Genomic DNA, 15,368 nt, shown 5'->3' on the forward strand with positions numbered 1-15,368 from the left:
GGTTACTTCAATTTTTTTTCTATATTTAATGAAAATCTTCATGTTATTTTGAATACTATTGATATTTTCATTTTTTATTTCAGCTGTATGTATCTTCAGAGAGTCGTTTCAACACATTGGCAGAGCTTGTTCACCACCACTCAACAGTTGCTGATGGACTGATCACCACCTTGCACTACCCCGCTCCAAAACGTAACAAGCCTACCATCTATGGAGTCTCACCTAATTATGACAAGTGGGAAATTGAACGAACAGACATTACAATGAAACACAAATTAGGTGGTGGACAATATGGGGAAGTGTATGAGGGTGTTTGGAAGAAATACAATCTCACTGTGGCAGTAAAGACACTAAAGGTATGATAGTTTTTTTTCATGACCCTTTCTCAGAGGTGGATGGAATCTGACTGCTGGGCAGGCTTAAGGTTTCTTGTGATGAAATTCCAATTTGCATAATTCAGACTCATGCAAGTTCTCAGAGTACCAAAATCTTGCATTGTTGACTCTGGGTTGCTCATGCTTCTGTATCAGAAGATTATTGAGCACATTCACTCTAAAGCAGAGTTTAACGAGCTGTTCTTAAAATTAAAACCCCACTTGGTCACCCATCCTAGAATATTCACTTCATCCCCTTGAAGGTGCCAGGTGATTTTTGAGTTTAGGCCTTTTTAGGAATTGGGATTGTTCCAGGGCTGTTAGCAGCTCTTAATCAGTAACACAGTTAATGGGCCAGATGTGTTTGTATTTATTTATTACTTGTGAGTTTTCAGATTAAGTTAACTCAATATTAAAATATGTAATGGATGCCCTGTTATCTCTAGGCTACTTTCAACTGAGGTTTCAGTGCACAGTCCATGCCTACATTTGTGGGTACATTTGAGTACTGCTGCCTTTGACGTGAGATGGTAAATTGGAGCCTTGTCTGAGGTGGATGCAAAAAGTCCCTTGGAGAGTTGGAGAATTGTCTGGAGCTGAATTCGGCCATTCCACCATTCGATCATGACTGACTTATTTTCCCTTTCAGTTTCATTCTCCTGCCTTCTCCCAGTAACCCTTGCTAATCCATAACTTATCAACCTCCACTTTAAATATACACAATTACTTAGCTTCCTCATCTGTCTGGGGCAATGAATTCCACAGATTCACCACCCTCTTACCAAGTAAATCCCTCCTCATCTCTGTTCTAAAGGGATCCCCTTCTATTCTGAGTCTTCAGCTATCACTTGAATCGCATCCATGAAAAGGACCATTCACTCACATTCACATTACTCTTTGTGAGAGTTATGTGCACTTTGTTTACTACTTTGAATACAATTTATACATGATTGCTTGTGAAGTGTCTTGGAGTAACTGAATTAATGGAGCAAGAGATGCTCAATTCACATTATGTCCATTTATGCAGAATATTTTTTCTTTCAGTAAAGTTAGTTCTGAATTAGATTATGTTCAGTGCAAGGCAAAGCTGTCCATGCACATGAAAAGAATTAAGTAGTAACTGTTATTAGGTTATTATTGTCATGTGTGCTAGATTGCAGTGACAAACTTAGTTTTGTAAGCCATTGATACAGGTTATTCCAAAACATTAAGTACTTTAATGTAGTACAAAGGAAAAGCAGTAACAGCATGCAAAATGCACTGCAGATAGACAATAAGGTACAGAGGTAGTTTGAGAGAGGTGACTAACTCGCAAGGAGATAAAAGTTCAGTGAACAATTGTGACCAAACATGAGAAAATATGGAATATTTCATGCTTGCTGAAGTGGCACTTCCGTATAGCTTGTATTAGTAAAGTAAATCAAGTTGAAATAACACCGTGCAATTTATAGCATATAGCATCTTTAACATAGCAAAATATTCTAGGACTTGAGAAGTACGGCACTGTACAATGGTGTCATATGCATGCAGATGTGCGCGCACACGTATATCCTATTAAAAAGCATTGAACCCCTCCTCTCCTCCCCCCCCCCCCACCCCTTGGAAGTTTTCATGTTTTATTGTTTGACAACATTCAATCAGTGGATTTAATTTGGCTTTTTTGGCACAGAGTCTTTCATGTCAAAGTGAAAACAGATCTCTACAAAGTGATCTAAATCAATTACAAATATAAAACATAAAATAATTGATGCATAAGTATTCACCCCCTTTAATATGACACACCAAATCATCACTGTGCAGCCGATTGATTTTAGAAGTCGCATAGTTAGTTAAATGGAGATCACCTGTGTGCAGTCAAGGTGTTTCAATTGATTGTAGTAAAAAATTTACCTGTATCTGGAAGGTCCATCTGCTGGTGAGTCGGTGTCCTGGCAAAAACCACACCATGAAGACAAAAGAACACTCCAAGCAACTCTGCGAAAAAGTTATTGAAAAGCACAAGTCAGGAGATGGATACAATAATATTTCCAAGTCACTGAATATCCTTTGGAGTACAATTAAGTCAATCATCAAGAAATAGAATATGACACAGCTGAAAATCTGCCCAGAGCAGGCTGTCCTCAAAAACTGAGTGACCGTGCAACAAGGGGACCAGTGAGGAAGGTCACCAAGAGACCAGTGACAACTCTGGAAGTTTCATTGGCTGAGATGGGAGAGACTGCACATACAACAACTGTTGCCCGGGTGCTTCACCAGTCACAGCTCAATGGGAGAGTCGCAAAGAGAAAGATTTAACAAAAAATCTCATGAAATCACAGCTAGAGTTTGTCAGGAGGCATGTGGGAGTCTAAACGACATGTTTGGTGTAATCCAAACACTGTACATCATCAAAAACACACCATCCCTACCATGAAGCGTGGTGGTGGCTGCATCAAGCTGTGGGGATACTTCACTGCAGTAAAATGAATGCAGCAAAATTTCCTGTAGGGTCGCAGTCTGCAAGAGAACTGTGACTTGGGAGATTTGTTTTCCAGCAAGACAATGACCCCCAAGCATAAAGCCAAAGCTACACAGGAATGTCTTAAAAACAACAAAGTTAATGTCCTGGAGTGGCCAAATCAGAGTCCAGACCTCAATCCAATTGAGAATTTGTGGCTGGACTCACGATCCCCATGCAATCTGACAGAGCTTGAGCAGTTTGGTAAAGACGAATGGGGGAAAAAATGCAGAGTCCAGATGTGCAAAGCTGATGGAGACCTATCCACTCAGACGGTAGGCTGTAATTGCTGCCAAAGGTGCATCTATTAAATACTGACTTGAAGAGGGTGAGTAATTATGCAATCAATTATTTTGAGTTTAAAAACTGTAATACATTTAGACCAATTTGTAGAAATTTGTTTTCACTTTGACATAAAGGGGTCTTTTTCAGTTGATCAGTTTCAAAAAAGCCAAATTAAATACACTGTGATTCAATGTTGTAAAACAGTAAAACCTGAAAACTTCCGGGGGAGGGGGGAGTGAATACTTTTTATAGGCACTGTGTGTGTGTATACCCTAGCCATGTAAATGTGCCTAAGACTTCCCCACAGTACTGTATAATAAGAAAAAAATGATTATTTTGTATTCAGCAAATAGTTAATGCTTACTGCAGAATTCTAAGCAAAAACAGCAGAATTTGTCATGGCAAATGAAATTCTGTATTTCAACTAAAAATTCAATGCTAATTTGCATTGGTTGGTCACCTTTGAATCTGTTGATCTTTCCCATTAATTTAAATATTTACCCTTCAACAGTTCCACTGCTGGAATGTTGTTTACCATTGTGACCGATTTGGTATGGTAGAATACATTCTCAGTTTCGTTGAGTGCTTGTAGAAGTTTTCTATAAAACTGATATGAAAAAGTTCTGTCCTTGCATCCAAAGAATTGGATTTCTTACAGTTCACCAGAATTGCCCCGTGTCTTCACCCTCCCCCACCCCCGCCCCCCAAACAGCTGTTTGGATTTAGAATACATTACGTTTAGGCACCCTGAGAATGGGTGTGGAGCTCCAGCATCTTGTTCCTCCATGAATGGGAAGTGGTCCAGGAGAAGTACGGGAAGGTGGGAGATTTGGGGACAAGAAATGAGGGCATAAATTGGAAAAGTCTGCAGGTGGCAGGAGTGAAAAGGAAATAAGAGTGGAAGAATGAGAGGTCATACCAAGTATGGTACTTAAAATTGTCAAATGTTAGTGATTGGTCAATGAAAGAGAAATGGCAAAAGAAGGTTTTAATAATTTGACTCTATGTCTTGTAGAATGATGAAAGGAAATTGACTGGGCTGATTAATCAACAAGATGGGACTTGTCGGGTTATATCATAATTTCTTATTTGTTGGTGTTCCCCAGCAATCAACCTGAATATACAAAAAAGCATAAATTGATGAATAGAAGAATTTGAGAGAGAAGGTTTTTAATGCATTGATTAAGCTAATATTTTCACTTGAGAATGCTGTGACATATTTTGAAATACTAGCAACTAGGAGCAGGGGAGATGCTAACTGGTGTACTCTCACAGATTCATTTGAGTGCAGGAGGCTTGCACAAGACATTAGACTATGTTGTCCCAAAAAGTTCCAACTTCTTGCCTCCATTGTGTTTTGAATCCTGGCTTTACAATGTTTCTGTTAATTTAATTTTCAATAATTCAATTGCTCTCAAGCTGACCTATCATCCATATTCATGAACCTAAGTTTATTTGAAAATACATATCCAAATACACCAAGGTTTCCTTATCCATCATGCTTGTCCTTCTGGTCATTGGGTCTTAAAGCCTTATTTTCATTATCTTTCTCATTCTTCAGCTGTGCAATACTTGTAGAATCTGCAACTCCAAATCTACACGTGCACCCCTTTGTGAATCTGCATCCCAACTGCTAACCATGTTTTTTAAATTTGTGAGAAAATGAGAAAGAGCCTGCTGAGTTCCTCCAGCATTTTGTGTGTGTGTGTGTGTGTGTGTTTGTGCGTGCATGTGGTGTGTTTGTGTGTGTTGCAAGAACTGTATATTAATGGCATTTTCCAACATTCTCAAAATCTAACTGTTTCACATTGAGAAATAAAGGACTGAAACAATTAATCACACCTCTGGATTTTGGGCAGTCTGTACTGACACAGGAAATTGAATCTGAGCTCTATATGGTGACATATGTGTACTTTGATAATGAAATTTACTTTGAATTTTGAACTTAGGATGTTGGACAACAAATCAAAGTTATAAATACTTAAAAACAATGAGAGGAAGGAGAAAAGTTTTGCGCAAGGTTTTTAACAAAGCAAATTGACCACGGCAACGGCAGAGGCAACCTCCATGGCTCTTCGCAGGGCTTTAAACCACCTAGACAACGCAAACACCCACGTCAGGATGCTGTTCATCGTCTATAGCTCAGCATTTAATACCATCATTCCCACAATCCTGATTGAGAAGTTGTAGAACCTGGGCCTCTGTACCTCTCTTTGTAATTGGATCCTCAATTTCCTAACCGGAAGACCACAGTCTGTGCGGATTGGTGATAACATATACTCTTCGCTGACGATCAACACTGGCGCACCTCAGACTGTGTGGCTAGGCATAGCTCAAATACCATCTACCAATTTGCTGATGATACAACCATTGTTGGTAGAATCTCAGGGTGTACAGGAGTGAGATATGCCAACTAGTGGAGTGGTGCCGCAGCAACAACCTGGCACTCAATGTCAGTAAGACGAAAAAGCTGATTGCGGACGTCAGGAAGGGTAAGCTGAAGGAACACATACCAGTCCTCATAGAGGGATCAGAAGTAGAGAGAGTGAGCAGCTTCAAGTTCCTGGGTGTCAAAATCTCTGAGGATCTAACCTGGTCCAAACATATTAATGTAGTTATAAAGAAAGCAAGACGGTGGCTATACTTTATTAGGAGTTTGAAGCAATTTGGCATGTCAACAAATACACTCCAAAACTATAGTTGTAACATGGAGAGTATTCGGACAGGCTGCATCACTGTCTGGTATGGAGGGCTACTGCACAGGACTGAAAGAAGCTGCAGAAGGTTGTAAATCTGTCAGCATCTTGGGCACTAGCCTACAGGGTACCCAGGACATCTTTAAGAAGCAGTGTCTCAGAAAGGCAGTGTCCATTATTAAGGACCTCCAGCACCCAGGGCATGCCCTTTTCTCACTGTTACCATCAGGTAGGAGATGCAGAAACCTGAGGTCACACACTCAGCGATTCAGGAACAGCTTCTTCCCCTCTGCCATCTGATTCGTGAATGGACTTTGAAACTTCGGACACTAACGCACTTTTTTAAATATAAAATATTTCTGTTTTTGCACATTTTAATAATTATTCGATATATGTAATTGATTTATTATGTTTTATTATTATTTTTCTCTTTCTGCTAGATTATGTATTGAATTGAACTGCTGCTGCTAAGTTAACAAATTTCACATCACATGCTGGTGATAATAAACCTGATTCTGATTTGAAATGCCGTTTGGCAATGCTGATTTGTGCCATGCAAAGTGTGCCATCTACGCCATCTAGTGTTGCACTTAAGCATAGCATGACATTGCTGCATTTGGTCAGCGCAACAACAGATAAGCAAGCGCTAGGCGATAAGTTCTTCCCAGATATGAGAGCTTTGAATGCCTGAGAGGGAAACGATCAACTTACAGTGAGGTTTTTAGTCTATAGTGAAATTAGTTATGCATCTCAGCAACCCCTCCTGTGAGATAGCTGAATATATCATGACCTTCTGGATCATTGAAACACAGAACCAGCATACTACAGACATCAGCAAATAAGATCCAATTCTGAAAACAATACTCTGACTTTGAGAAAACCCTAATCTGCATCCTGGAGGGGGACAAAATGATCTTCCTAAGTGACTTCAATGCCAGGGTCAAAAAAGGTAGAGAGTTGCTTCAAGGCATAATTGTCAAGCAGTAAGTTTGGACAGCCCACTCCCGTGCAGCTGTCCTCCTGAAATAATGCTTGAATTTGTCATAAACCTCGAGGCAGTAAATACTGTGCAGCCAATGAAGCAATTTTTAAAAATATGGTCAGGTTGCACAGGTAAAGCTTAAACAATACCTTTAAGTGTGGAAAAGAACAGCTGCACTGTTTTTGATTTTTTTTTCATGTAGCCTAAAGTTATTGGCTGGTGTGTAAGGGGCAGTTCTGTTTTGAATTGACTAGCATTGCTCACTAACTCTTCCTATACTATACTGACAACTGCATTAGTGCTGCTTCCTGCACCCATGCGGGGCTTGTCAATTTCATCCACTTTGCCTCCAACTTCCAACTTGCCCTCAAATTTACTTGATCTATTTGTGACTCTCCTCTCCCCTTTCTCAATCTGTCTCTCTCTCTCTATCTGTCTTCATCACTGGAGACAGTCTGTCTCCAGATATTTCTTTTTAGCCCACTGACTCGCTCAGCTATCTGGACTGTATCTTTTCCCACCCTGTCACTTGTAAAAATGCCATTCCCTTTTCACAGTTCCTCCATCTCTGCCACATCTGCTCTCAGGATGAGGCTTTTCTTTCCAGAACAACTGCGATGTTGTCCTCCTTCAAAGAAATGGGCTTCCTTTCCTCCACCATCAATGAATCACCTGAATCTCACTTATTTTGTGCACTTCTGTCCTCACCCCACATCCTCCCCCCCCCACCCACTGCACCAGCAATAGGGTTCATAATTTCCGTAACTCTTGCCATCTTCAACAGGATCCCACCACCAAACACATCTTTCCCTCCCCCCACCTTCCACTGAAAGTACTCCCTACACAACTCCCCTGTCCACTCGTCCCACCCCACTGATCTCTCTCCTGGCACATATCCTTGCCAGCAGAGCAAGTACCACACCTGCCCTTACACCGCTGCCTCTATCATTCAGGGCTTCAAACAGTCCTTCCAAGTGAGGTGACACTTCACCTGTGAGTCTGTTGGCGTCGCCAACTGTATTGGGTGTTCCTGGTGTCACCTCTTGTATATTGGTGAGACCCAATGTAGATTGAGGGACCACTTCGTTGAGCACCTTTTCTCCATCCGCCACAAAAAGTGGGATTTCCCACCAGCCACCCATTTCAATTCTTCTTCCTATTCCCATTCCAATATGTCAATCTACTGTCTACTATCAGGATGAGGCCACACTCAGGTTGGAGGAGCAACATCTTGTATTCCGTCTGGGTAGCCTCCAAACTGATGGTATGAATGTTAATTTTTTTTTAACTTACGGTAATTCCTCCTCCCCCTCCCTACCATTCCCCTTTTGCATTTCCCTCTCATGCCTTCTCTTCTTGCCTGCCCATCACCTCCCTCTGGTGCTGCTTACACTTCCTTCCTTCCATGGTTTTCTGTCCTCTCAATCAGATTCCCTCTTCTCCGGCCTTTTACCTCTTTCACCGATCAAGTTCCCAGCTCTTTACCACCCCCTCCCCCAGATTCACCTATCACCTGCCACCTTGTACTTCTCCCTCCCTGCCCCCAGCTTCTTATTCTGACTTCTCCCATTCCTTTCCAGTGTTGATGAAAGGTCTCAGCCCAAAACATCGACTATTTACTCTTTTCCAAAGATGCTGCCTGGTCTGCTGAGTTCCTCCGGGTTTGGTGGGTAAGACGGGGCAGTGGTTTGATATCTCATCAGAAAGAAGACTGCAGCATTTCCAGTTTTGCACTGTCAGCCAGAGTTTTGACTCTTAAGTGCTACTTGAACCCACAACTTCTGACTCAGGCCAGAATGCTGTCTGTCTTTTTAGATGCAGATACACCAAGCCTTTCATTACAGGGGGGTTGTATCCTGAAAAAATAGTCTGTATGTGATTTCTGATAGTGTGACACCAGATTATCTGCGCATGCATTAACAAACATTATTTAGGAAGAATTTTTTTTATTTACAACATAAATTCTGTGAGAGGCAGTTTTATTCCATATCTCAAATATTTGGGTAGTGATTTGTAAATTCTAAGTGTGACTTTCTGTTACCCCAGTGGTCTTATTTAAGAGCATTCCTGTAAAGGGATCCCCAAAGTGCTATTAAGCATTTGAGTGAGTATTCCTACCTTAATAGTGCTGGCAATATCCTGGGCCTGAATGTGAGGAAGTACCCAAAGTTTGACTGATTTAAGTGCCAGGATAAATTGGAAAAGTTGGGTACGAGCCAAATCAAGGCAGCATGCCCTGGGTCAGAGAGCAAGAAACTACCAGAGGTTGGGCCGATTTAAGCGCCAGGCCAGATTGGAAAGGTCAGGGTATCGGGGGCAGAGGTCAGGGATTTAGCTCACAGCTCCACAAAGTTTACTTGTCTCTGCGCTGAACTGAGGGCTGTGACCTGCAACAAATGCGCTGCAGCGATGACCAGCTTCATGGCTGTGGACTCACTTCCGTGAATTTCAGTTCTGAATATTATTTGCTTACTTTTATCATTTGCACAATTTTTTTTTTGTACATTGGGTATGTTTGATGGTCTTTTTAATGGGTTCTATTGAGTTTCTTTGTTTTGTGGCTACCGGTAAGGAGATGAATCTGAAGGTTTTATATAGTATACACACTTTGATCATATACTTTGAACTTTGTAAAGTAGTAAAGCTGTCTTGTTTGGCTGTATTCATGAGTATTCATATACGGTTAAATGACAATGACAAGCTTGAATTGAAATGGCAATTCAACAGTTGCCATATAATTTGCTTTCTGTAGGATTTTATCCCGATTAATTGCCTTCTTCTGGGGTATCCTTAGGATTTAAAAGTTCTGTTCCAGTGTTCATTTTGTCCTTTTCAATTCTAATACTTTTGTGTCATAATAACTTTAGAAAAAGAAAAGAGAGCATTTATCAAATCCTTGATATTAACCAAAAAGGGAAAAAACCTGGAATGAAAACAGAATTTTAGAAATTCTGATGAGAGATCATTGAACTAAAACATTAACTCTGTTTCTCTTTCGGACACCGCTGAGCATTTTCTGTTTGTATTGCATTTGCCAGCATCTGGAGTTCTCTTTTCCTTTCAGAAAATGTTGTTGCTGCTCAGTGAGTCAGGGAACAGCTGTGGAGAACTGGAATCAATCATACCGTAGCATTGATGGTATATTTATACAGGGCTGCAGGTCTCTGTCCTAACCATTCTTGTACCCAAACATTAAAAACTCAGTTAATGATTCATTTTGCAGATCCATAGTAAGGTGTATCTTTTGTGTGTCGGCCCTCTTAAGTGCATGTAACCATTTGAAATGACTGAGAAGATATTTGATGATTGTATTATAATGTATGGTAATATGCAGCAAGAGTGTTACCTCCACCACTAACACAAAAGCTGAACTCTACTGAAATATGCCTTTTGTAGTTTACATTCTGTTTTTGCTCATTCTCTTGCCCTTTGCATGATTTTTGTGCGCAGGAGGGAGGGGGATTTGATGTTTGTTGATGTTCTTCTTTGAACAAGTTGGCTCCATAGTAGTTCCTTGTTTTGAGACTGTGGGGAAGACTAATTTCAGGATTGTATACTGCAAGTATACTTTAAAAATAAATGTATTTTGAAAGAAATCCTTACAGGTTGAAGTTTTAGACTGCTCCCTTAGAACACTGGAGTAAACAGGTTGTCTGATGTTGTGTTCAATCTTAAAATTTTTCAAAAGAAATATTTTAATTATATTACAATATTTGAAGCCTATTTGCTGAAACCATAAAGCCATTGGTATGTTGATCAATTAAGCTGTTCCAAACAAGTTATTCTGAATTCGTGTTGGAACAAAAGATAGTTAGAGACTTGCCTGAATTTCCGAACCCAAGTCACTGGAGCTGTAAGGCAGCAGCTGCAGCCATTCTGCTAGTTTGCATTATGTTTCAGTTTAATGGGAAATGTATTTTACATATTGAAGCAGAGATTGTTTCAGGGTGATGAGAAAAGAACAAGAAAATTAGTTTGGAATTCTCTTGGGAAGACCTGAAATATAAGTGTCAGGAGATGGGCACATGTGTCATAAAAGACCTGAATTTGAAAAATTTCAAACACAAAAATGAACAGCAGTATTTTTTTTCTGAAATGTAGTGTATATTACTATTCATTTTTTTTCTTGATTGGAACTCCCTTCACCGAAGAAACTGATTTAAAAGGTCAGCTCATTACTATCTTCTCAAGGGGAGTTGGCTATGGGCAATAGATGCCAGAGATGCTCAGAATCCAGAACAAAATTAATCCATTTAAAAAGAGATTTGAAACAACTTGAGGATGGGTTTGCTTCGGCTCATGGATAAACATGTGACAAGTCCCTTTATAAAAGCACATTGTTTTCCTTGAGTCTCAATAGTTAGGTACATTTAATGTCAGAGAAATGCATACAATATACATCCTGAAATTCTTTTTCTTCACAGACATCCTAAAAAACAGAGGAGTGCCAAAGAATGACAATTAAAACTTAGAACCCTAAAGTCCCCCGACCCCTACTAGCACAAAAGCATCTACACCCTCCACCGAGCACTCAAGCGTGCAGCAAGCATCAATAAAGACACAGACTTGCAGTACCCCAAAAATTACTTGTTCACCCAGTATTCGACAGGCTGTCTCTCCCTAATAAGGGAAAAAGACATGTCCCTGTTTCACAGTGAGAGGGGAGACATAACAGACAACTCACTGATTTACGACGTTAAAAGTCTGTTGTGTTGCTTTTTCCGAGCTCTGCGCCCAGAGAGTCGGCTTCAGCACCAAAAAGGCGCAGCTGTCTGGACACACAACCCCTGGCAGCTAACCCGCTGCTCCCGATGTTATGTGTACTCCCACGACACCAGCCTAAAATCAGCACATCCCCAGAGCCGTGAAATTCTAGAACCTTGAAGGCGTGCTAGTCTTTCAGGCCACGTCCTTAGGATATCAAAAAGCGGTCATCATGAGGCCCTGAGAGCAGGCCCCATTTCCTGCAAAGAACCAAAGTCAGAGTGTAACTGCAGGTCAGGGTCTTCAAAAGAACCCTGAAAAAGGAAAAGAAGAGCTATCAAAGATAGACATAGAGCTGTTTCCAAAGATGCAAGCAAAAGAGTCACCATTTAGCGCCATCTTGACTTGGCTCCACCTCCAGACTGTTGGAGTTAGTAGTTCCAGCTATGTTTTCTTCAGTGAATGTATGTGCCTTTGGAAGGCATTAATTTCTTGTGTCACTCCACATCAATTAAATCAACTGATGATCCATCATAATGACTGCACCGAGTTATAAACTGTTATGCAAATATTCTACAATCTTGATGGATAAGAAAGAAATTGGGAATGAGAATAGCAAAGGACTGATGAACAATTAAGGGCTTTGAACCATCCCCACTTCCAATAACCATGAGTACATTAAGGTATATATTTTGTGTGCTTAATAGCCAAGTTTAAATTCTTATGCACAGTGATGCTGGGATGTTATTTTACACAGCCCAGTAATTGTTGTGGTACACTATAAATTCAAGGCAATGAATTTCCTGAGTACATCAGTGCAGGTTGTGACGCTGAGCTGAAAATAAATATGGTAGTGTATGGGCTAGCAGCAGAAATGATAATAGTAACATATACTACCACTTTCACCTGGTCAGGCTTGGACACTGGTTTCAAGTTAACCCTGGGATGGACAATAATTGCTGAATTGAAAATGTTGTCATAATCCTGAGAACAAGTGAACATCAGTAAATTGAGAGAAGTACTGTTACTGCTCTTTTAAAATTTGATTTGTTGCAACCTTAATGCTGTTGTTAATGCCTCTTAAATTTCAATGTAATCATGTGTATTTTCTTTTTTAAAAAAATATTCTTATTGCAAGTTTACTCCAGTGAACAAGTCAGAAAGGAAAGAAAATGTTTTCTGCAAGGAAGGGATGAATGTTTATGAACTCCAGGTGATGTTTTCAAGAATCTCAGTGATGCCATTCGTTCTCTCCTCAGTAACCAATGAACTTTGACAGAAGGTTGCTTCAGTGTTTCAGTTTTTGTGTATTAGTGCACCCTTAACTCAACTGTAATTCATACTTAATACAGATCTCTTCTCTTTCCCCAGGAAGATACTATGGAGGTGGAAGAGTTTTTGAAAGAGGCTGCAGTTATGAAGGAAATTAAGCATCCCAACCTGGTACAGCTGCTAGGCAAGTTTGTGCAGTTGAATTAATACTGCTTTTCAGAAAATTCACCTTGTTGACTTTAATGTCTATTCACAAAATAATTAAAATCAAGAGGGAAAAGCAAGCAGGGTTATCAATAAAAATGGAGATGAAGTTACAGCAACATTAACTTTACATTGGTACTGGAATGTGGGTTGTTTCTCTGGAAGGTGCAATAGGATTTGAAAGGGAGTTAAGTTAGTGGAGCACTTGGAAACATTTAAAGTAATCAGAAAAGGTTGACCTGTTTTCTGAAAAGAAAGTCGTGTTTGACTAATTGGAGCTTGAAGAATTACCATGTGTTGTGAATAAAAGGGAAACAATATATTGCTATCCACCATTTGGCATTTGATAAGCTATCTCCACAATTTATTGTGGAAAATAAAAGCTCCTGGTATAGAAGATAAGATGTTGGCAAGGATAGATTAACTTGGTTGTCAAAATGTAAAGACAAGTGTGCTACTGGACAAGAGAAAACCAGATGCTGGAAATCCGAACAACACACGCAAATTGCTGGAGGAACTCAGCAGGCCAGGCTGCTGAGTTCCTCCAGCATTTTGTGTGTGCCACTGGACTAGTGTTTGGGGCTTAAGTTTTACAATTTTTGTATGAAACCTGGATGAAGGAGCCAAATGCATTGTCCCTGAAGGTAGATGTTGAGTTACTATCCGATCGACTGTGATCTTATTAAATAGCTAAACAGGCACAGGAATGCTAAATAGCCTAAGCCAGATGCTATTTCAAGTTTATACTTAATTACCAGATGCAGTTAGAGGCATCTGGTGGAGAGACTGTGGAGAAATTAAATTTGCTAAATTCTTCTTTGTAGAATATTTGAAGGCTTGGAAGCTTGATCTCAGGTTAATGGTACAAAGAGAAAAAGGAGAAATATTTACAACGTCTATGTTTTCAATTAAAATGATCTGTTGAAAGTACTCAGCAGGGCAGGGGAGAGAAGTAATAAAGGTTTCAAACTGGTGACCCCTCATCAGAACATGGTATTTTTAAGGTTTCAATAGAATTGGGTAACATTGAACAATCATATATTATATCTTCTTGTCTTACGTTTTTAAATACTCAAGTCAAAAATATAACAAACACACAATAGGATTTTTCTTTTTTTGGTAAAGGAAGTTTTTGTTCCAAAAATGGTTGTGGACTTTTATTCTAAGTCACGGCCAAGAACCCATTGGGAGATGTGGAAGGATAAGCAATCTGGAATAGTTCAGCCAAAATCATCACAATGCTGCAATTTCTTTCACACTCTGAAATGTTGAATGCCATTTTGTTAAGAAGTTGGGAACGTCAATTCTATTCCACAAAATAATTGAATGCTTCAGTGTAGGTTTTTGGACTGAATTCAGCTGAGAAAGCTTGAATACCTGAATATTTTGGAGACTATTAGTCTGAGATAAATGTCTTGTTCCTTTTTGCCCCAAAAGGCGTATGTACTCGGGAGCCCCCATTTTACATCATCACAGAATTCATGACTCATGGGAACCTCCTTGATTACCTTCGGGATTGTAACAAAGAGGAAGTGAATGCCGTTGTGCTGCTATATATGGCAACTCAGATATCCTCTGCAATGGAGTACTTGGAGAAGAAAAATTTCATTCACAGGTATGTTATCCTCGCAACGTAGAAATTTGTTCAGATATTATTAATTTCTATATATTTGGTGATTTACTGCAGCAAGCTTTCACACTTATTTTTAAACATCTATTTGCAGAATAGATCACAGCATTGATAATTGCCTTGAACAGTAATCAGTTTGATAGTGCAATGAGTTTTGACCGCACCCTGTCACTGATTGAGTTGGAGACGGTGGGATATATGACGGGAATTGTTAATTTTGTTTGGCATAAAATCTAAGTTGTGTGAATATCCGGAATAGAACAAAAGATTCTCTCTGTGGAGAGAGAAAGAATTAAAATTTCATGTCCAAGGTGCACTGCTGCTGCCTGACCTGCTGCATTTTTCCAGCATTTTATATTTTTATTTAAATAGTGTGATGTGAGCAGCAAAAAAAATCATTCAATTGAGGCACATTCCTCTGAGAAGCAAAAGAAAAACAGACACATTAAGAACTCCTAAGAATGCCAAATACTGAAGGTAAAAATGAAAAATAGGTGCTTATAACAAGTATCAGGCTATAAATGTCTTCGGGAGTGAAGCAGACTTCAAGAGGAACAGAGGGGAAGTGAAAATTAAAATGAGAGACAAAGAGGATGCATGAGAAAGGGTTAGCTGCCAGTATGGGAAACTCATCATATTTAATAAGTACTTAAATAGTAAAAGAGTAGCACATGGAATGATGGGGCCCATTAAAGACTGAAAATAGGAACTTGCACAAAGATGC

At 39.7% G+C, this 15,368-nt stretch overlaps 1 protein-coding gene across 3 annotated transcripts in view; it reads left to right on the plus strand.

The window, feature by feature from the left end:
* Nucleotides 1-15,368, plus strand: part of abl1 (c-abl oncogene 1, non-receptor tyrosine kinase) — a 157,212-nt gene that overhangs the window by 123,072 nt on the left and 18,772 nt on the right. For all 3 annotated transcript variants that reach the window (XM_072240330.1, XM_072240331.1, XM_072240332.1), the window contains 3 exons: nucleotides 84-356; nucleotides 12,910-12,994; nucleotides 14,452-14,629. In XM_072240330.1, coding sequence (XP_072096431.1) covers nucleotides 84-356; nucleotides 12,910-12,994; nucleotides 14,452-14,629 — 536 coding nt within the window. The remainder of the gene's footprint in view (nucleotides 1-83; nucleotides 357-12,909; nucleotides 12,995-14,451; nucleotides 14,630-15,368) is intronic.

Source organism: Mobula birostris, chromosome 22 (genome assembly GCF_030028105.1).
Source record: "Mobula birostris isolate sMobBir1 chromosome 22, sMobBir1.hap1, whole genome shotgun sequence".
NCBI classification, from domain to species: Eukaryota; Metazoa; Chordata; class Chondrichthyes; order Myliobatiformes; family Myliobatidae; genus Mobula; species Mobula birostris.